Below are 20,117 nucleotides of genomic sequence, written 5' to 3' on the forward strand. Positions count from 1 at the left end.
CTTTGGTGGTGATTCCAGAAGATCGCATAATAGATGCTTTGCCTCGAAGGTACCCCGGATAAACTGCATGCTTGTCGCGATCAATCTCGACACGAAGGTCGGAGAAAAAGTCTTTCTCGGAATACTTTCGTCAACGAGAGTTTGAGTAAGTATACGATAGGCAACACCAGCACATATCAAGCCAACGTACGTTGCCAAAAACACCGAGTTGAGGGTCAGGATTCTCAAGGTCATTGTTCGTGGCATAGAGGGAGTGCCGATGTTGCTTCAAGGTCTTTGTGTAAGTTTTCCTGCACAATCCTTCAGTCTGACTAACCTACCAGCACGGAGGGCCCAGCACTGTACACGTTGCTGCGCTTGCGCTGCATGATGGTCGATTCTGCTGCTGTTTCTGCAACAGCTCGTCTGCAGTGCTCAAGGGACGAAATCCATCTCGGCCTAACAATAACTCTATTGAAAAATGGATCGATATGGAAGCTGCCAAATTTGGCCAAACACGTCTAGGACACGCATGTCGTAAGCAGCGCCTTTCAGTGCACGCCTTACTCGTCATCGCTGTCCTCCTCCTCTTCGTCGTCGTCGAAGTGACCCTTGCGGCGATTCCGGTTCACTTTCATCTGGGCAAACCTGTCTGCCACCATCGTCAATCCTTTCGAGGACGAAGCTGTAGCCGCATCTTCTTCCTCGGCATCTTCGTCATCGTTCTTCTCGTCGTCTTCATCGACATCACCTTGAGTCCAAGCCGTACTCGCAGAGGAATCGTCAAACGCCGCAGGCCTAAAAAATAATCGAAACCAATGTCAGCATTCAGATATTCACCACCCTGAACAAAACCTTAAGAACGCCATGGCAACATACCAAAGGTCTTTGCGCTTGAGATTCTTGATTTGATCCTTGTACAGAATGTGCTCGACAATGGACGTCACAGCGCCCTTCTTGCCCTTGGCCGTCGTAGCCTCACCGCCATCGCCTTCTCCAACGATCAAAAAGTCGCCTACCAACACCAACAACAGACATCACAATTAAGTTCAACAACAAAAAAGTGTCCAGGCTGCTGCACGCATTGGTATTGCGCCGTTTAGCGTGCAGTTTTATAATTCCAGAGCCAAGAAAGCTCCCGAATCGAGCATTTTAGTGCCGAAAAGCGATGATATTTACCTCTCTTGACCCAAATAAGCTTGCGGAATTTGGTCGGCAGCATGGTCACGGACTTGGCGCCTTCCGCGTCAACCACCTGCAGCCGCAAAGCACGAAACAATTCAAAAAAGGTCAACACCAGCACCACCGGACCAAAAAAGTCAAGTGCACAAAACGCGCGCACCTCGAACAGGTTGCTGCCACGCAGCGCCGTGACGCGCACGATGAGCTCGTTCTCCTTGGGCTCCGGGTCTCCATACAGCACGCGCGAAGTCACGCCCTTGCGGTACGCGCTCTTCCGTCCGGCACCCGACATGGTCTACAGTAGTCTTTGACTGCAGACGGCCAATGGCTTTTTGAACAGCTTGGCGGTCACAAATCGCAAATGGGACTATAAAAAGGAGTGGACTAGACCGACTCGCTAAGTGCACGTCAGTCAGTTCATTTCCAGAGCATCAAACTAATTCAAAAGCCAGCAGCTACGCGAACGATGGCTGGACGCGGTCGAGGCCGAGCGAACACGCTGCCCGCGTGGATGACCAAGGCGGGCCTCAACGCGTCGCCCGCCCCGGGCTCCGCGCCTCCGTCTGCTGGCGAGGGACCTCCGCCGCCTCCTCCTCCCCCGGCGCGCAACGGACAGTTCGACGACGCGCCCGAGCCAGCCCCGCGCGGCCCGCCGCCGATGAACAACGGCATGGGCGAGCCTTCGGGCGGCAAGCGGCGCTCCCGCTCTCGTGACCGTGGCAACGGACGCAATGGCGGCGACTTCAGAGGCCCCCCGCCGCCCCAGGAGCGACCGCGCTCGCGCTCGAGAGACCGCAATGGCAATGGACGCGACCGGGACAGGGACTACCGTGGCTTTGAGTATGGGGCGGACCGACGCCGTGAAGACTCGTACCGTCGTGGCCCGCCCCGCGGTCGTTCTCGCTCCCGTTCTCGCTCTCGTGACCGTCGGGACTACCGTGGAGACTACCGACGCGGCGGAGACCGCTACGAAGACCGTGGATACTCTGCGCGCGGACCGAGGGACGATGACTACCGACGCAATGACGCACGCCCCATGCGCAGGGAGGACGAAGCTATGGAGCGTGGGTATCGACGCCCCATGCCGTCCAACGGACACGACGACCGCACGTCCCGCAGATACGCGTCGGACTACCAGCCGTAGAGGATGTCGTGGACCACCCATTCTTTTTTTCAGTTTGGCGAAGGTGCAAGTTTGAATCAATCCTGCCGAGAGAAGAAGATAACTCGGTTTGAGACGCACTTTTCGTCCAGACATGGGGAGATTAGGGGTATTATAGTAGCAGGAGGCAAGCCTGGGAGCAGTACGACTAGGGGATTGCAGAGCTTGACCCTCGCACTTGTGCGCTAGACTGATGCGTGTTAGCGGTAAAATTAAACTCTCTTCTATTACGGGAGCTGGTCGCGTTACCTTGAACATTTGTGCACTTTGTACCTCGCTCTCCATTGCAGTTTGGGTGGCGCTGTAGCGACCATGGCAAGTGATCCAAGCACTGTCGTGACGTCGCCGTTGCCTGGTTTAACACCTGCTGCAATGTCGCCGACAGGACCTGCAAATGAAAATGTGACGAGCCAGGAGGACACCAAGAAAACTGAAGTTACGTCAAATACAAAGACTCGCGAGCCCAAACTGCTTTTTGCTGTCGCCAAGAATGTGGTAAATGCATCGAACGCTACTCGCTCCAAGAAGCAGTCTGCTAGCAGTGTCAAAAGCCCCGTGAGCTCGGCTGGGGAAGGCAATTCCAGTATGCGCACCATGTTCGGAATAGTTAAGCGAGCACAAGCCAGCAAACCAGAGCTGCTGCAATCATCGCTTCAAAAATCACAAGCGTCGGATGATAGTCGTGCAGTAAGGCAACAGCCAAGTGGACAACAAAACAAGGAGGTGGAGTCTGAATCAAGGCACTCGTCGGCGTCTGTCGACCCTGAGAGTGGCGCGAGCTTAGCAACCGAAGCACACCCCTTGGTGGACGACGTTAGAGAAATATTGGAGAAACTTTTGGCTCAGCTGGACAGCGTGGACCCGCGCAAGCTGCTTGCAGTACGACTGGGTGGGGAGCTTCGAGGCTTGCTAGGCAAAGCACAAGATGAGTTCGCGGCGTACGAGGCCGAGTTCGTGGAGCACGCTTCGAATGAAGGTGTTTCTGTCGCACTACAGAACTTTTCAGCATCATTGGCACAGGTATCTGCAATTGCTGAGCGTCTGCGCGCCGCAAAATTCTTGCTCAATCGGACATTCAAGCGCGAGGTGTTGTTCGCCTTTCAGGAGATCAACTCGTATTACACATCTCTATTCATGGAGCTGTCCATGGCAGTCGCGCGTCGATCAGGTATCGAGCTGCCGCTACCAGCCCCTGTGACGCCACCACCTCCACCAGAACCAGCAGAAATACCCGCTCCTACTGGGGATGAAATCTGCTTGGAAGCGCATCAGTACTTCTTCGGCCACGGCGTCGCCAAGAATCTCCAAAAAGCACTCATGCTATACGCGGTAATACGCACAACTTTTTTTATCTCGTCTTCACCTCTCAGATCTCTCACCCCTGTGCGTTTGCGTATCGATGACAGCAAGCTGCGGACCTTGGTTGCGCCGTGGCAATGACTTGCTTGGGACAAATGTACTTCGCTGGAAATGGAACGGAGAAAGACCTGCTCGTGGCAGGAAAATGGTATGAGCTTGCGTCCTCTGTTGGGGATCTCGAGGCTTGTCATCAACTGGGTCTGCTAATGGTAGGTAGGGGCCATACTTGCCATAAATTGTCTCAAGCTCATCTCTAACGTCCTTGCATTGCCATATTTGTTGTCTAGTGCGAAAAAGCTGCACACTCGAAAGACGCACGACAATCGGATGAATTTCTCGCCCTTGCTCGAGTTCGCTTTTCCCAAGCTGCGGAGCAAGGTCACCGAGACGCTCAATTCGAGCTAGGTTCGAACCATCCAGGCAATTCAACGGGTCTCTTCGGCACCTCACTAGTTTCACGATTGGTTTCCAGGGATGTTTTATGAACACGGACGCGGTGGATGCGAACCAAATGACATGGAAGCAGCCACTTGGTACGCCAAAGCTGCTGACCAGGGTCATACGGGAGCCGAGGCGAGTCTCGGACGTCTCTTTCTTGTGGGAACGCATGTTCAGCAAGATGTGGTCAAAGCTGTTCATTTCCTTCAGCGCGCAGCAGTCAAGGTGAGAAATTGCATTTGTATCGTAGTCTGATAATGGGAGGTAACCGAATCTCTTGTGTCCCGAACAGAGTGACTCGAGCGCACAAACACGACTCGGCTTGCTATATACCACGGGCAACGGTGTCAAGCAGGACATGGAGCGCGGGATTGCATTTCTCCAAAGTGTACGTTCTCCTTTGACTGACTCAGAGCTCCATTAGACTCACTTCTCCGCATCTCAGGCTGCAGATGCAGGTAGCAGCGTAGCCATGACACGCCTCGCAAGCTTGCTGCTTCTCGATACACCTCAGACGAGCGATGTAGCAGCGGCCTTGACTTCAACATCATCTTCAGCTCAATTTCGAGATCGGGAAGAGTCCCATGATGAAGCACTTCGCTTGCTGCTAAGCGCTGGGAACGGAGGGCACACAGACGCTTACTACGCCCTCGGTAAATTGCTGGAGACATCTTCGCTTCTTCGAGATCAAGGCGCTGCCCTTCGCTTCTATTCCAAAGCTGCCACGGCAACTACGGTACGGATGCTTGAGGTGTTTCACGTCGATAAACTTCTGACCTTCACCGCCCAATGTGATGTCCAATCAGCCCCATGCTAAGGCAGCGAAGCGTGTCGCCACCATGTACTACTCGGGTATTGGCTGCACGCCAGATAAATCGAAGGCACATCGCTTTTACAGCATCGCGGCAAACACTGGTGATCCCGAAGCCTTGAACGCTTTAGGTACAACAACCGCTCCTCTGTGCCACCATAGCTCTTTAACACCGTTGGTTTTGTTTCATCTGGACAGGGTTGATGTACGAAGAAGGTGAAGGATGCGACTTAAATTTCCTGAAAGCTGCTGAATGCTACCGCCGCGCCGCAGATCTCAACAGCCCGCATGCACATTTCAACTTAGGGTGTCTGTTGTCGCATGGCAAAGGCGTCCCACGAAATGCAGACGCTGCACAAGCGCACTTCCGCAAGGTGCGCTTCTCACAGACGATATTGCCTTGAACCGGAGAGCGTCGTCTGAATGACCCGTGAACGTTTGGTTTTGGTTGCAGGCCACGGACCTTGGCTACTCCTTGGCTCAGCAGTTCGTGCTCGATGAAGCTACGTGAAGCTCAAGCGAAAGAGCCCCCGGGGTGCACGAGGTGGAATCGTGTGTGTGTAAATATTCTGCTACTGAAGACACGAAAAGGAAGAGAAACCACACGCATTTATTATGAATGATATGAAGGAAGTACCAGTGAGAAGCACATAGCACAGAGCAGTTACATCGAGCACGTACGCTAATCCCCGAGTGTCGTCGGAAGACTGGTTGCCCCACGCAATGCATCCATTTGATGTCCATAGGAGTATGGGCATCAGTCCCGCTACTCTTATCTCAGCAGCATAAAGTTGCCAAATTAGCGATTCAGCAAACCTACGCAAGCTCCCTGCGCGCATACTTTCCCTCATCCATGAACTCGACTGCCACTGTCCTGTTTGAGAATCCACGGCCGTGCAGCTCTGTCGCCGCGCTCTGGGCTGACTGCACATCGCCAAACTCAACAAAGACCTTACCGACGGCGCTGGGGATTCCGTCTCGGGGACGCGGCAGCAACAGTGACGGCACAGCACCAAAGCGCTCGCACTCACCCTTGATGTCATCTAAAATGTCGGCATACTCTTCCTCATCCTCGAGCTCCTCCGGAGTAACCATGTTGAGTAGCACAATCACACGGGAAGGCGTACCGAGTGGCAGGCTGGGAATGCCTGCCAAACTCATAGCCTGCATTGCGGCGCGCGACGGGTCCAATCCCATTTCCAGGCCTGTGTTCACCGTACCTGCTGCACTTGCGACAGCCTTGGCGTTCTCTTGGGACATTGCGCGGCGAACAGTAAGCGTTTTGTCACCAAGGCGCATGTCGTTCAATCCGAGGCACGCGGCGTCCGTCACGTTGATATCCATGTACTCGCAGAACCCGTAGCCCTTGGAAAGGTTGGAGCTGAGCTCTTTGACGAGGTGGAACGAACGCAGCGGACCGAACGCTTGCAGCAACTCCTTCACCTGCTCTTCATTAAGGTGGTACGGGAGACCGCCGATGAAGATCTTACCCGGGCCGTCGCTCACAGTGGTCGACACAATACCGAGCGCTGCCAGGTTGAGCTGCGGAATCGGGCCGAGGTCCTTGGGGACAGTGGCGGGGTTGTAATCGTTAGGTCGGCGGATCTTCAGGGGCTGGCCGTTGTACGACACTCCATCGAGGTTCATGCACGCGGTCGTGAGCTCAATGGTGCGCAGCTCCACAAAAGCGAAGTGGCGCTCGCGGTTGATGTAGACGGACACCACAGAACCACCTTCCTGCTTCTCTCCAAGTGCCCGGTCAATGACATCGTTAAAGAACGCGGTGATCTCGGGCTCCGAGATTTCTCCGATGCCGCCGACATACAACCGGCGCGCGTGGCGCGTTTGCTGCGACTGGCCTGCAAATCCATACGCCGCGTTGCCCTGGTGCGAATGGTTGTACATCGGCTGCGCCGACGGTGCATTCTGAAAGAACAAGGAGCAAGCACATCAAAAGCACAACGAGTTAGCGGAAATGCGAGGGTTAGAGCGCCCGAATCCGGCGCCGCTCCAGGAGACAATGCAGAGCTGCCAAGCACCACGACGGACAGACAACGGACAACGAACACACAACGACATCGTGTCAGCCGTCGTATCTCTCCGTGCTGCTGCTGGTTGCCGTCCTCCATGTGCGTACATGCACCGGCGTCCAAAATAAATGATAAAAATAAAGCTTGACTCACTCCAGTAGAGGGCATCGACGAAGCCTGTGGCGCGCCGAACGACGCTGGGCCGACGGAGCTCGACAGCGCCGCCATGTTCTGCTGCAGGATGGCCTGCGCCGCGTAGGCCGCGGCGTTCTCCTCCGTCACTCCGGGCGGACGCACGTCGAAGTTGGATTTCTTGCGGCGGCGCACGATGCGCGTCGACGAGCGCGAGCGACTGCGGCTGCGTCTCGACGAGCGGCGGTCCGAGCGATCACGAGAGCGACGGCGTTCGCGCTCCCGGCTGCGGCTGCGACGGTCACGCGAGGAGCGATGGCGCGAAGACCGCCGCTCCCGGCTGCGGCTGCGGTCTCGGCGGTGCGGGGAGCGCTCCCGGCTGCGGCGGCTGCTGCTGCGGTGCGAGCTGCGGCGCCGGTCGTCGGCTTCAGCGGGCGGGCGGCTGTCGTTGCTCGCCTCCTACATTATAATACAATAAACAATAATAAGTTAGTACGAGTAGACTATACCTCGATGATTTTATACGTCACTGCACGTACGGGGGCGTCGGCGAACTGCGAGGGCGCCGGCGGCGGCATCTGCTGGTGCTGGGGGGGAGGGGGAGGGTACGCGCCGCCGCGCGACGGGGGCGGCGGGGGCGGGGGCTGCGCGGCGCCAGCACCTGGGGCGGGGCCTCCCGCCTGCTGCTTCTTCATCCACGCGGGCAGAGTGAGCTCGCGTCCACGCCCGGCCATGGTCCTGTAGTTAGCTCGGTGTCCTTCCTGCTTTGCGCTTGGCACGATCACCACTGGCCGCCGGGGCACACACAAACCCGTTGAAACCAATAATTGTTGTGGTCGACACCTGAAATATTCGATTTGGGAGGTCAAAGGGGGTAAGTTGAAGTGAAGCGATGGCGATCAAGCCCCGCCGCAGTCGCGCATGACCTGCTGCGCGATGGCCAGCGTGTTGGCGTCGCTGCCGGACGGGATGGAGCTGTACCGCATGCAGAGCGGGAGCTTCTTCAGCTGCGCCACGGCGCGGACACACGCGTCCTGGCGGCAGAACTCGTGCGCTTGGTCCGTCGGGAGCCACTTGACCGGCGCGAACAGCAGCGGAGCCACGCAGGCCGTCAGCGAGTCCGCGAGGCCGTTGCTGTTGGCATTGAGAGCTGCGCGAAGTTGGTCGAAGCCGTCGCAGGCGGCAGAGCTGCGTGGAGCCAACGCAACGGCCAGCAGCGCCGCTAGAGCTTGGATCTGCATTTCTTGGAACTGCGAGGATTCGGAAATGACCACGGAGGGTGTGAAAATGACTCGGTCACTTTCTATCAACGAGTTGGTTATTAGCACTTGATTAGTGTTATTGAGCAACATGCTATCACTTCTTCATTGCGGGACCAAGGTGCCCTGGGGTTGGGCCAAGCCTATCGAGCGAACGACTCTTCATCTAGGATTCTTTCCAAGAGTCACCAGTGCATTTTTGCTTTGCTGCATCGGCAGTGCAGTGGAATTGATGAGTGCGAATCGGGTGGTGTCCAAGCAGACGGAGGAGTTGTTCCGCGCGAGCGAGACTGGCGACGTCGAGGCTGTCAGGGGTCTTGTGCTGGACCCGGAAGTGGACATCAACTGGCACTGCACGCAGTCGGTACGCAGTGGTGGAAACAGGCGTCGAGTATCATCGGCTCACGAAGTTATCTTGTTGTGCGCGCAGTATGGAGCTACGCCGCTGATTGCTGCCATTTCAAACGGCCACAGCGAGATCGTCGAGATCCTACTCAAAGCTGATGCAGAGCTCGGAGTGCTGAAAACCCCCGTCCGTCGAGGCTTGCTGGCCATTTTGCTAAAGGAGTCAACATTCATTAGCTGATATGTTGAATCTGCTCCAGGATCGGAACAGCCCTCTTCATGAGGCTGCTTTCAAAGGCGACCCAGATATCCTGCAACTTGTTTTGAACAAGATCCTCGAGAATTCTAGTGAGGACGCTGTTGACCTCATCAATCTACAGAACCAGGTAAGGGCGGAGTACACTCGGCTCACTGTTTAAACTTGCTCACCATATTTTTGCTTCCTTCGTCCTTGTAGTTCGGAAATACACCGTTGCACAACGCTGCTCGGACAGGAAGTCCAGGGTGTGTATCGCATTTGCTCCAAGCTGGCTCAAAACACTCCATCAAGAACGTTGTAAGCTTTTGCTTTTCTCAGCTATTTGTGCATATTGGTGTTGAAGCTGGGTCTCTGCCTTCTTGTTGCGTCCAGAATGGCTCTGTCGCGCTTCACCATGCGTGTTATAGTGAAAAGCCGAATTTGGAGGTAGTCCAACTCCTTGTCGAGGCCGGGTCCGACGTCAATGCCCTCGACGAGCAAGGCTATTCGCCGCTTATTGTGGCGGCCAAGAAAAATCAAACCGAGGCCATTGATTTTCTGCGTAAGCACGGCGCCGACACGACACTCAAGAACTCGGTACGTGCGTGTATGCCGCTTCTAGTAAGTAAATACGGCACAATCGTTAAATATTTATCGGATTGCGCTCGCAGTTTGGAGAGAATGCGCTGCACTTCGCGGAGCTCCGAAACAACACTGATGCTATCCACATACTGGAGTGACACAGCATGAAGGAGTCACGTTACGGGTGTATCGTACCGACATACGACTCCGCTGCGGAATCGTTGCAACACGACAAACTGTGTTTGCCTTCCGCAGAGGACTGGGAGTGGTAATATCTCGCTATCATTTTTAGTTAAAGGGATTCGGAAACCCAGAAACAAAGTCGTTGACTTGAGACCATTACAGTAGCCATTTTGGTTGTTGATAGTGTGCAGTCGGCGCATTGGGTGGGATACAGTCGGTTAAGCTTATGGATCCCAAATATGCACATCTGTCGACGGATTTGACGACGGAGTTTATTGTGCCTTTCACATATTTTGGCGGGTGAGCTGTTAATTCAGGCGGAATTAGAGTCATAAAAGGGCGATTAACGCTTATTTAGTGCTAATTCTGCCTAAGATTGTGAGCGCTTCCCCTAACACCCGCGATCAGCATTTGAGAGCCAATCGACGGAGATACGAGCAGAATGGCATGGATTGGCGGGTACAGTAGGAAGCCGCCAATCGCTCTGTTTTCGCCTAACACAGGCTGGATTAGCTTATTCCGCCTTAACTCGGCCTCACCATCGCCGCTCCTAATTCGACCACGGAGGGACGACTCGGAATTAACATGGGAATTAGCTACCTCAGGGCATAATTAAGGTCGATAAGGGATTAGAGTTATGCCAGAATTATCACGGCAGAATAAGTGAAAGGCACAATACCGTAAGCAAGCTTACAAGGGGCAGTACATGTAGTGAACCCTGGTTAATTTACGAGCGCATTCAACTCACGTAGCGACAACATAGTGTGGCCAGTTATAACGATAAACGATGGTCAACACAGCAAAAGAACGTCGCATTACGAATACATGTACTGTAAGGAATGTTACTCACGAACATGCTTGATCATGAGGGTCTTGTGCACTTCAATCCACGCGTAATACATGTACAACACATGAGTATACCGGTAAGCAAGCAATGTGGTGAGTGGATGAGGTGAATGTAACGTATTACCTTGTCGCGTAGCTGCCAGTAAGGCCTGTACCAATCCTTGCAGTGTAAACTTGGACACCTCAAATTCAAGCCTTGAAGTCAAGCCTGTCTCATCCTATCCCCAAGAGCAACCTCCGGGTGGAATCGATCTTGGGATGATACTCGAGAGCACCGCCATCCGCGCCGCAGAAACGAAAGTCAACGGCCATTCCGCATTTTTCTGCCATCCACTCAAGCAGATTCAAGAAAGAAGAAAAAAAATAACAACATCGATACTCCCAACTTGCACAACATGGTGCTACCCCTCTTGCTCCTCGTCGCAAGCGTTGTTGCTGCATCGGTCGATGCTGAAATTCCACGGGCCTGTGTCGGCGAGCATCAGAAGCTGCAATTCTGCAACACCTCGTTACCAGTCTCAGCGCGTGTCGAAGACCTTTTGGCGCGCCTTCCGCTGGACGAGAAGGCCATCCTACTGACCGCTCGCGCTAGTCCCCGCGGCAACATGAGCAGTATCGGACTACCGGAATACAACTGGGGTGCCAACTGCGTGCACGGTGTCCGGTCGACGTGCGGCACCAATTGCCCGACGTCATTCCCCAATCCGGTGAACCTTTCGATCCACAGGCGGTGCGTGATATGGCGCAGACTGTGGGCTGGGAACTTCGCGGACTGTGGCTCGAGGGAGCAAGAGAGAACTACGCGACGGGGCCGCACCTTGGCTTGGACTGCTGATCACCCAACATTAATATCAGCCGTGACCCGCGTTGGGGACGCAACACAGAGACGCCGTCGGAAGACCCACTCGTGAACAGCAAGTACGGCGTGGCGTATACCAAGGGCCTTCAAGAGGGCAAGCACGAAGACCCGAGGTATCTTCAAGCTGTGGTTACCCTCAAGCACTACGTCGCTTATTCGTACGAAAACTACGGGGGTGGCAACCGCAAGACGTTCAATGCAATTGTGTCACCGTACGATTTCGCAGACACGTACTTCCCTGCCTTTCGTTCATCCATCGTCGATGGGAACGCGAAGGGCGTCATGTGCTCGTACAACAGCGTGAACGGTGTTCCGGCATGCGCCAACAACGAACTCGAGAACAAGCTGCTGCGGGGTATGTTGGGTTTTGACGGCTACATCACGAGTGACTCGGGGGCTATCGAAGCTATCTCCGACTGGCTCCACTACGTTCCTACACGCTGTGAGGCTGCACGGCTGGCGATCCTCGCCGGTACTGATGTCAACAGCGGTAGGGGATTTGGATATATGGCGTGTCTGAAAGAGCTGGTGGAGAGCAATCAGCTCGATGTGAAGGTAGTGGACGACGTTCTGCGCCACACGCTGAAGCTGCGTTTTGAACTCGGTCTCTTTGACCCTATCGAGGACCAACCGTACTGGAAGGTGACGCCGAATGATGTGAACACGGACGCGGCCAAGAAGCTGAGCCTCGATCTCGCTCGGAAGTCCATCGTCCTGCTCCAGAACAACCAGCCAGTGTTACCGCTGCGTAGAGGGGTCAAGTTGGCAGTTGTGGGGCCTCACGCCCAGGCCAAACGCGCCTTGCTCGGTAACTATCTCGGCCAGATGTGTCATGGCGATTACAACGAAGTGGGGTGCATCAAGACCCCGTTTGAGGCTGTGAGTGCTTCGAACGGAGATTCAAGCACGACGTATGCACTGGGTTGCAATGTTACTGGTAACTCTACGGCTGGGTTCGTCGAGGCTGTGAAGGCCGTTCAAGGAGCTGAAGCTGTTGTTCTCTTCCTTGGTATCGACAAATCCGTCGAAGCCGAAGTCCGAGACCGTAACAACATCGACCTACCAGCTATCCAGGTGCAGCTGCTGCAACGCGTTCGAGCTGTGGGCAAACCCACAGTCGTGGTGCTGATGAACGGAGGCGTGTTGACGGCTGAGGATATCATCGGGCAGACGGATGCCCTCGTGGAAGCATTCTACCCAGGTTTTTTCGGGGCGCAGGCGATGACGGATATTCTCTTTGGCGATGCGAACCCGGGTGGTAAACTTCCAGTCACCATGTATCGCTCAGACTACGTCAATACCGTTGACATGAAGAGTATGAACGTGACGGCGTACCCTGGTCGTTCGTATCGGTACTTCAAGGGAGAACCTGTGTTCCCGTTCGGTTGGGGTCTCAGCTACACTTCGTTTTCGCTGAAGGCCGATGATGCCACTGCCACCACGGCCAAATCGGTGTCGGCGACGATGAACACTACGATCTCGGTGTTGCTGGCTCCGTCTTGGGTGACGAGGTTGTGTTTGCCTACTTCAGACCGATCAAGACCGATGCATCAGGGCCAGCCACGCTGCTAAACAAGCAGTTGTTTGACTACCGTCGTGTGACGTTGAAACCTTCCGAGAGTACTCGGCTGAGCTTCGAGGTGCAACGGAGCACGCTTGCGCTCGTGGACGAGGAGGGGAACCTTGTGAGCTTTCCTGGGTCGTACGATATCATCATCACGAATGGCGTGCACGAACAGCTGACGTTCCGGGTCGAGGTTGCTGGCGAGAAGGCGATTCTGAGAGCGCACGTGTAATGGTCCGCTGCACTATGGCTGATGAAACTAGGACCGTCACATCGGCTTAGTTGCATTCACAGCGATAGCGTTCGATTTCACTTTAAACCAAGGAGACAAGAACTACACGTAGATATTTGTGTCTTTAATCATTATTCGTGGCTTACAATACCCGCTTCGATGAGGAGAGAGCGGGGTTAGCAGGAGCCGATATGTGTCCTCGACACACAGGGCAGTCTAAACGAGTGTGAAGCCACATGCAGATGCACGTATCATGGAAGCGATGCCCGCAGGGTAGCTCCACTCCGCACGCGCGTCCGTGTTCCGCCGATTCAACCGGGAGACTGTCGATCTTGGACATGCAGATCGTACAGTCCGTGTCTTGTTGTCCGTCACTCATGTCAACGCGACGCAGTGAACGGATAACATCGACCGCGTCAGCATCGTGCGGGTATTGCATCTCGCTCAGCCCCTCCGCCGCGCGGAGAATCTCGCGCAGAGATTCACATTCGTGCATCCACTGCGCGTGCTTGCCCAGCATGGCGAAGAGTTTCTCGAAGAAGTTTTTGACGGTATCGCACTTGCGCTCCTTGTGAGCCGGACTGATGGCACTCCAGCGATTTACTGCCGACCATGCGTTCATCTCCTCCTTTAGCTGGATGCACATGGCGCAGCACTTCTTGACCCCATTGCGCTCGCCTTGGCGGTTGGCGCGATAGTGCTTCTTCACAATTTGCCGCATCTGCACCTCGAACTGGCGGACGTCCGCCAGCGCCACTCCGAATCCCCAGCTCTGCCTCAGCATGGTCTTGTCACGCTTCATCTCCACGAAGAATCGCGCCTTGAGTTTGCTCTTCGTGTGAGCCACCGTCACTTCAACGTTCACATCTCGTAGTCCAGCAGCACGCGGGATGTCGGCGAGCTCTCGCACACGCTTGCTGGCGATGACACGCCTGCCGCACCCACTGGGCGTGCTCGGGGCGGAGCGAGTGAAGCCTTCAACAGAGCGGTGGTAGCTCTCAGACAGCGAAGCACCCGATGAAAACACGACGGTGACGTCTTCGCTCTTCCGCACGGCCACCATCGAAGTACGTTAGTTGGCTTTAGTTGCTGCTACGGACGCAAGAAGGCAAGTGTTGTCCAATGCTCTGCCCGTTGCGACGCGTATCTCTGAGCAGACAGCCATCTGGGTGAAGAGAGGCCGAGGGAGAGCCACCTGCTTGGGATACGCAGGCGAATACAGCTGCGGCAGTCCAGATGGGAATTCTGCCTGACGAATATACTGGGCCAATTCAGCCGGCATGAATGACCTTGACGGTTCTGTTGGTCAGGGACATGTAGGAGCTCTGTCAGCCTTAGATGAAGTAGACCAATGCTCCATTGGCAACGGTAAGCAGTGCCTACTAAGCACACAGAGTCTGTAAGTGCACTGGTGTCGTCTACCCACCGAAGCCGCATTCAAAATTAATCTGCAAAAAAAGTGTCCACTTGCGGTGGACGGTTTGGCTGAAGTGGTCTAGCATGTTGCGCGAAGACCGTCCTCGCGCAACATCCGCCGGCTCATATGGTGTGGCGCACACCTCGCGCAACACACCGACAGCGCGCGCTCTGAGTGGCAGAAATGCCGCCGCCCTAGCAGGACCAGTCATTCGCGGCAAATGTGCCGCTCCGGGCGGCGAATCGGGTGGCAGACTGACTTCCGCTAGCGAGCTTAAACCGATTCAGTTCTATCTTTCCTGACGCAACCATGTCCTTCGCCGACCTCAGCAAGACCCAGCGCGACGAGTTCGCCGCCTCCCTGGCCGTCCTGGCTCTCTTCGACGCCGGCGTCGAGGTCACGGCTGACGCCCTGACCAAGGCCTTCGAGGCCTCGGGCAACGACGTGGCCGCCTACGTGGCCCCGCTCTTCGCCGACCTGCTGGCCCGCGGCCTGGACGTCGAGAAGTTCCTGGCTGGCCCCTCGGCTGGTACGACCACGCCAATGCAATGTGCTACATAGCAGTTATGGGAGGATTGCAACGCTAATGCTATCGATATTGTGCTCTACAGGCGCTGCCCCCGCTGCCGGCGCTGCCGCTGCCGGTGAGACCACCGCCAAGGTGGAGGAGAAGGCCGTTGAGGAGGAAGAGGAGGTCGACATGGGCGGCGGCATGGACATGTTCGGCGGAGACGAGGACTACTAAGCGTCGTCCCTCTCTCTCGCACCGCTGCTGCCTCCAGGCCGACTCGCTGCTTAGGTTATCAAGTGTGCGGGCCGTTCGGAGCTGCTGAATAAAGCGTCGAATCAGAGGAGCGTATCACGTTGGCGTCAGTGCGGCGTTATGCAGCTCCATCTTGTTTTCGCGCTTTCGTCGGGGAATTGTGAGTCGGGTCGCGGCATTCGCGGCTGCATGAGAGCAACAGCGACAGCGTGGGAAGATTCTGTTAGGTCTCTTTATAGTGTATTGACTTCCATGCCTCGCTGCCTCCCATGTAACGCGAATAAAACGAAGGGCTTCCACAAGGAACTACAACACACAGGGTTCGCCTTTGCTTCATCGTCTACCGCGGCGTAGAGTACAGTACACGTTCATCGGTGCAACACTCGCAGTCGAGGGTCGCTGTGCAGACGCTTGTCCATCTCAGCGTACTTCTGCAGCGCCGTCTCCTCGTGACTTGCCAGACGCTGCTCCAGGATCTGGATGCGGAACATGGTCTCGCTGCAGAAGCGCTCGAACTCCTCGTCCGTGCCCTGGTCGTGCTCGCGCTGACTGCGCTGGAACGCGGCCTGGCGCTTGGCCAGCAGCGCGTTCTCCTTGTCAAGCCGGCCTTGGATGATGTTGGCGCGCTCGAGCAGACGCTCCTTCAGGTTGCGCAGACACATATCGCGCACAGTCTGGGCGTCCTCCTTGGAGAGATCCCCGGTTGCGTGCACGCTCTGCAAGAATGGGCTGAGGTAATCCACCTCGCTCTTCGCCTGTCATGCAGTGATACATGTGAGGTGGTGAACAAAGTAAATGTAGAATGGTGGACCAAAGCAGCACTTGCAGACAACGTACGTTTTTCTCGAGTTCCTTGGCGTCCTCCTTCTCTTTGGCTTGAGCTTCGTCCTCGTTGGTGTCGAAGAAGCTCGTTTCTAAGACGATCGCCATCTCTTCACGTTTTCGGATCTTTAGGATGTCCTGCGTCTCAATGTCCGAGTGCCGCACCGCGCTGTAGCAATCCTTCTCCATCTGAGCAACAAAAACGCATAAAAATCGTGAACAAACGAGCAATTCGTCCAAATACGAAGTTAAGCCCGCAAGTACACCTGCAGAGAAGCGCGCAATTCGTTTTCCAACACCGAAAGCTTCGGCTTCTTCGCGTTCGGATCCGCCATTACGACTTCGACAGGGACGTTCGGGGCCTTGAAATAGACACGCGATCCAGCGGTAATCTTTCCAGTCGCGTAGTGGTAGTACACGCGGATGGAGCCTTCATGAAGGTTGTAAGCTCGCTTGCGCTGATCTTCGTCAGCTACAACGGCAGTATTTCGCGCAAACTTCTCCTTCATCTTCTTGATTGAGATCTCGCCAGCAGGACCACCAGGCAAAATGTAGGGGTTCTTCGAGTCTACTTCGTCCTTGTCGGTGGCAAGCGTCACGGACCGGAAGATGAGGAAGTCGTCGCGGCCGTCGAAATGCTCCACAACGCGCTTTTGGATCTCCTCTTCACGCCTTACCAGCCCGTCAGGGCGAGCACTCGTGTAGAACTGAAGCTCCCGACGATAGCCGATCCACTCGGTGCGTGACTTGAGTGCTTCCGGGATCCGACCCGGCGCAAAGCGTTCCTCGAATTTACCCTCGAACGGGAAACGCGTACGAGATTCAAGCCTGTCCTTCCGGTTCTTGAAGTATTCTCGAATCTCGATGGGTAGCGTACACCCGACGTCGCGGAAGATCGTAACGCGTGCGACCAAGCCCTGCTCGTGCGTATTGTCAGCGAACTCCTCCACTTTGGCGCGATGATACAGCGTGACATGCTGGCAATCTTTCACAAACCTCTTCTTGTAGGTTGCCCGGTCAATGTGAAGTTTAGTCACCCAAGACGGAGGAATGTCGAGAATAAGGTCGTCGTCGTCGGCGGCATCCGCTCCGTGCTGGTTGTCGCTTTCCGTGCTGAGCATCTTGAGATCGTCCGACAGATCCACACCTTTAGCGCCTTGCTCGGATTCTTTTGACGACTTGCGCTCTGCCGCGGACAGGAAGACGTACTCCCAGTCGGTTGGGTTGGCCAAGTCGAAAAGAGTAAGGTGCACGGGGTGTTGTTGCATGTTCACCCAGTAATTTTCATGATTCCACACGCTCTCGATGGCCGTGTAAGGGGAGTCTCGCAGCGAGTAGCTTCGTCCAGTCGAGGGTTCCAAGAAGAAATGGTCCGAAACCTCGCGCTTACCTGCGCGAATGAGAATCCACGCGTGTGCCCGTTTGCCTTCTAATGGATCCTCGTCATCGTCATTCTCTCCGTAGCTGAAGTCTAAGACTCGACGAGACTTCTCTAGTCGTTCCTTCTCAGCCAGCTCCTGCCTCTCCAAGTACTTGCTCGTGAAGCTTGTGCGACTGACCAATTTCACATCACTCACCAACTTGCTATCACTGGCTCCGCCATGCGCTTTGGACGGATCCGACGTCGTGTCGTGCTCATGCGCCTTCCTCAATTCCTCCTCCACCGGTAACACTGGTAGTGGGGCCTTGCTCTGATCCAGAAGACATAGCCACCGAGGAGCAATGCCGTTGACAACGTAGGCGTCGTACCCTGCACCGATGAGGAAGGAGGCCAAGAGCGTGGCCAAGTCGAAGCTGTCTGCAGACCTCCACTTGAGCGTGAAAGTCGGTGATGGAAGACACACTGGTGGGATCGTCGGGTTTGCAAGGGGCTCGTACTCGACAACACCCGCCAAGAATTGGGCCAACGCATGGCAGTCGTACAGATCTCGATAAGGAAGGAGCGTCGGTCGGATCGTGGTGCACACGAACTTGGGCACACCCTTTTCGTTCGGTGGATGTAGATACAGTGGCCGTCGCTTGGGGAACATGCGCTCGAACTGGCGCTGGAAACCTGCGATATATTCGAGACAGAGCTGCTCCTTCGGCGTGTTGCTCGTGTACGACGGTATCTCTATTGACTCGACGGTGTCGTCCACCAGCCGCCGCTGCTTCGTGCTGACCACGCCTGTCATAGTGAACTGCCGCGCGGCGATCGCGGCATCCTCGTCGGACTGGGTCACGACGTCTTGACGCTCATCGAAGTTGTTGTCAGCAGTGTGGCCGTCCAGGTTGGCGTCCTTGGCATCGGCCTTCATGTCCAGCACCATGACTGCCTTCCTCGAGTCGTCGAAGCGCTACGGATCGCAGAGGTCGCGGGCTGACGGATGAACGAACGGACGCGGCTCGCTCAAGTCGCAGCTTTTGGCGGGGATACTTTTCCTCGACTTCGAGGAGTCTGTAAATGGAGTTGTGTCAGTGGTGGTCGAGCCTGGCACCGATCGCCCCCGCCGGCAACGAGTTCTTGGCAATTCTCTGCGCTTTTCCAACAACCATACTGTACAATAAATTACGGTGATACGATACGGATGTACCGTAATTTACAGATGTACGATAAATTACGGATAAATTACATACGGATTAGAACTGTGTCCCCATCTGGTACGACTTTCGGTGATCGATTCTGAAAATTCCAAATTTCTAATCGTGTTTTCATTTCATTTATTATTTTGTTCTATTTCGTTCCATTTCATTTAGTATTGCTTTTACCATACAAAATCATAGATAAGTGAGTACCGTACAAATTTCCGACCTTTTTAGTAAAACAGCCGCCACGGTACTGCGCGTCCACCGCGGTCCACGGTACTGCTCGAAACCCAAGCAAGAAATTTCCGACCTTTACTGCCGAGCCGGCGGTGTGCCCGTGCCACGGGCCGTGGCAAAGGCCGGAAATCCGGGCGCGTACCGTCGTCAGTCGCGGGCGCCGTTGTCCACTGCGACGCATAGAGGACGCCAGTCGCTGGCCGTTGCGGCGCGCTTCAACTTGTCAAACAGGAGCAGGATATCTGGCGACGCTGGCGGTGCGGCAACAAAATGCTCTCAGATTTCATGGTCTAGTGGCGCCATTCGCCAAACTTCCCCGGCAGGGGGAGCGATGCCAGCTCCCCATGCGCCATCCTCCGGAGATGCGTCACCTCGAGCCCGTCTCGGCGACGCTGGCCGCAGGGCCCTCGTGACGGCGCTCCAACCCGCTTCCCCGCGCTCCACCCCCCTAGCCGGAGTTCAGTCGAAGCTCGACCTCCTTCGCCACCGCAAGCCCCACCCGCCATCTCCATCCCGCAAGCAACGAGCGGCAATGGAGCGTCCCCACGCCTCAGCGGCTCCCCCAAGATGTTCGGGATGGACAGTAACGCCGTTCTTGCAGTGCTCGCGAGCGCGGGGGCGTACAGGCCCATCCGGCGAGTACGAGGCCAAGCGGCAGCGCCGCGTCCAGGAGAACCAGCAGAAGCTGCAGGCGCTGGGCGTCCCCAAAATCCCGCAACCGCCTCGCCCTGTCGCTCACAAGAAGCGAGAAGCTCACCAGCTTCAACCCGTGCGCAGGTCGTGTCCGAATCGATCGGATCGATGGAGGCTCGGCCACCGTCGGTGGGACTCCTAACGGTGCTATCTAAACTTAGCCGATTTGGTATCTCCGTCATAGAGCCACAACAAGTTCAGGCCAATATGCATGATGGCAACAACGCTGTCCTTGCCGAGCCGGATCGCGAGGATATTCTATCTGCCGGATACCGGATACACAGAGAGGACTCCTCCGCATGCACTACAAATACTGGAGAGAGCGAAATGAGATGCCATCGATCATAGGCGTCTGTTGGGGCTGGCACCCCTTCACACACTAAACCGCTTTTCGTTAGGCCGGGGTAAAACGGGGTGCG

At 55.6% G+C, this 20,117-nt stretch overlaps 10 protein-coding genes across 10 annotated transcripts; 6 read left to right on the top strand and 4 right to left on the bottom strand.

The window, feature by feature from the left end:
• Positions 1–542: 542 nt before the first annotated feature.
• On the bottom strand, positions 543–1,453 carry PHYSODRAFT_474031 (hypothetical protein; the record flags this gene model as incomplete). The annotated part of the gene is made up of 4 exons (XM_009517297.1): positions 543–777; positions 859–994; positions 1,159–1,234; positions 1,322–1,453. The coding sequence occupies 4 exons, from the start codon at positions 1,451–1,453 to the stop codon at positions 543–545; spliced, it is 579 nt and encodes a 192-aa protein (XP_009515592.1).
• Positions 1,454–1,627: 174 nt separating this feature from the next.
• Positions 1,628–2,305, top strand: PHYSODRAFT_293896 (hypothetical protein; the record flags this gene model as incomplete). Its single annotated transcript, XM_009517298.1, has 1 exon — positions 1,628–2,305. One exon carries the CDS (start codon positions 1,628–1,630, stop codon positions 2,303–2,305), a length of 678 nt encoding a protein of 225 aa, XP_009515593.1.
• Positions 2,306–2,695: 390 nt separating this feature from the next.
• Positions 2,696–5,442, top strand: PHYSODRAFT_309220 (hypothetical protein; the record flags this gene model as incomplete). The annotated part of the gene is made up of 8 exons (XM_009517299.1): positions 2,696–3,409; positions 3,730–3,891; positions 3,970–4,087; positions 4,155–4,345; positions 4,566–4,856; positions 4,927–5,062; positions 5,130–5,305; positions 5,386–5,442. The coding sequence occupies 8 exons, from the start codon at positions 2,696–2,698 to the stop codon at positions 5,440–5,442; spliced, it is 1,845 nt and encodes a 614-aa protein (XP_009515594.1).
• Positions 5,443–5,747: 305 nt separating this feature from the next.
• Positions 5,748–8,334, bottom strand: PHYSODRAFT_309221 (hypothetical protein; the record flags this gene model as incomplete). The annotated part of the gene is made up of 4 exons (XM_009517300.1): positions 5,748–6,857; positions 7,115–7,552; positions 7,633–7,854; positions 8,020–8,334. 4 exons carry the CDS (start codon positions 8,332–8,334, stop codon positions 5,748–5,750), a joined length of 2,085 nt encoding a protein of 694 aa, XP_009515595.1.
• A 250-nt stretch (positions 8,335–8,584) lies between these two features.
• PHYSODRAFT_309222 (hypothetical protein) lies at positions 8,585–9,675 on the top strand (the record flags this gene model as incomplete). Its single annotated transcript, XM_009517301.1, has 6 exons — positions 8,585–8,716; positions 8,783–8,884; positions 8,958–9,083; positions 9,155–9,253; positions 9,329–9,532; positions 9,607–9,675. 6 exons carry the CDS (start codon positions 8,585–8,587, stop codon positions 9,673–9,675), a joined length of 732 nt encoding a protein of 243 aa, XP_009515596.1.
• Positions 9,676–10,941: 1,266 nt separating this feature from the next.
• PHYSODRAFT_309223 (family 3 glycoside hydrolase) lies at positions 10,942–13,201 on the top strand (the record flags this gene model as incomplete). Its single annotated transcript, XM_009517302.1, has 3 exons — positions 10,942–11,276; positions 11,402–12,887; positions 12,917–13,201. The coding sequence occupies 3 exons, from the start codon at positions 10,942–10,944 to the stop codon at positions 13,199–13,201; spliced, it is 2,106 nt and encodes a 701-aa protein (XP_009515597.1).
• Positions 13,202–13,343: 142 nt separating this feature from the next.
• PHYSODRAFT_474684 (hypothetical protein) lies at positions 13,344–14,003 on the bottom strand (the record flags this gene model as incomplete). Its single annotated transcript, XM_009517303.1, has 1 exon — positions 13,344–14,003. The coding sequence occupies one exon, from the start codon at positions 14,001–14,003 to the stop codon at positions 13,344–13,346; it is 660 nt and encodes a 219-aa protein (XP_009515598.1).
• Positions 14,004–14,885: 882 nt separating this feature from the next.
• Positions 14,886–15,696, top strand: PHYSODRAFT_284244 (hypothetical protein). The gene is made up of 2 exons (XM_009517304.1): positions 14,886–15,144; positions 15,227–15,696. Exons 1-2 carry the CDS (start codon positions 14,928–14,930, stop codon positions 15,361–15,363), a joined length of 354 nt encoding a protein of 117 aa, XP_009515599.1. The 5' UTR covers positions 14,886–14,927; the 3' UTR covers positions 15,364–15,696.
• Positions 15,697–15,749: 53 nt separating this feature from the next.
• Positions 15,750–18,512, bottom strand: PHYSODRAFT_469283 (hypothetical protein; the record flags this gene model as incomplete). Its single annotated transcript, XM_009517305.1, has 3 exons — positions 15,750–16,136; positions 16,219–16,392; positions 16,470–18,512. 3 exons carry the CDS (start codon positions 18,510–18,512, stop codon positions 15,750–15,752), a joined length of 2,604 nt encoding a protein of 867 aa, XP_009515600.1.
• A 276-nt stretch (positions 18,513–18,788) lies between these two features.
• PHYSODRAFT_293905 (hypothetical protein) lies at positions 18,789–20,046 on the top strand (the record flags this gene model as incomplete). The annotated part of the gene is made up of 4 exons (XM_009517306.1): positions 18,789–18,843; positions 18,967–18,970; positions 19,003–19,827; positions 19,860–20,046. The coding sequence occupies 4 exons, from the start codon at positions 18,789–18,791 to the stop codon at positions 20,044–20,046; spliced, it is 1,071 nt and encodes a 356-aa protein (XP_009515601.1).
• Positions 20,047–20,117: the final 71 nt, after the last annotated feature.

This window comes from Phytophthora sojae, assembly GCF_000149755.1.
Source record: "Phytophthora sojae unplaced genomic scaffold PHYSOscaffold_1, whole genome shotgun sequence".
Taxonomy (NCBI): Eukaryota; Oomycota; class Peronosporomycetes; order Peronosporales; family Peronosporaceae; genus Phytophthora; species Phytophthora sojae.

Coding starts and splice junctions, on each gene's coding strand:
- PHYSODRAFT_284244 (XM_009517304.1), top strand. CDS start 14,928: ATGTCCTTCGCCGACCTCAGCAAGACCCAGCGCGACGAGTTCGCCGCC. Junction 15,145..15,226: donor GTTCCTGGCTGGCCCCTCGG/CTGGTACGACCA, acceptor TATTGTGCTCTA/CAGGCGCTGCCCCCGCTGCC.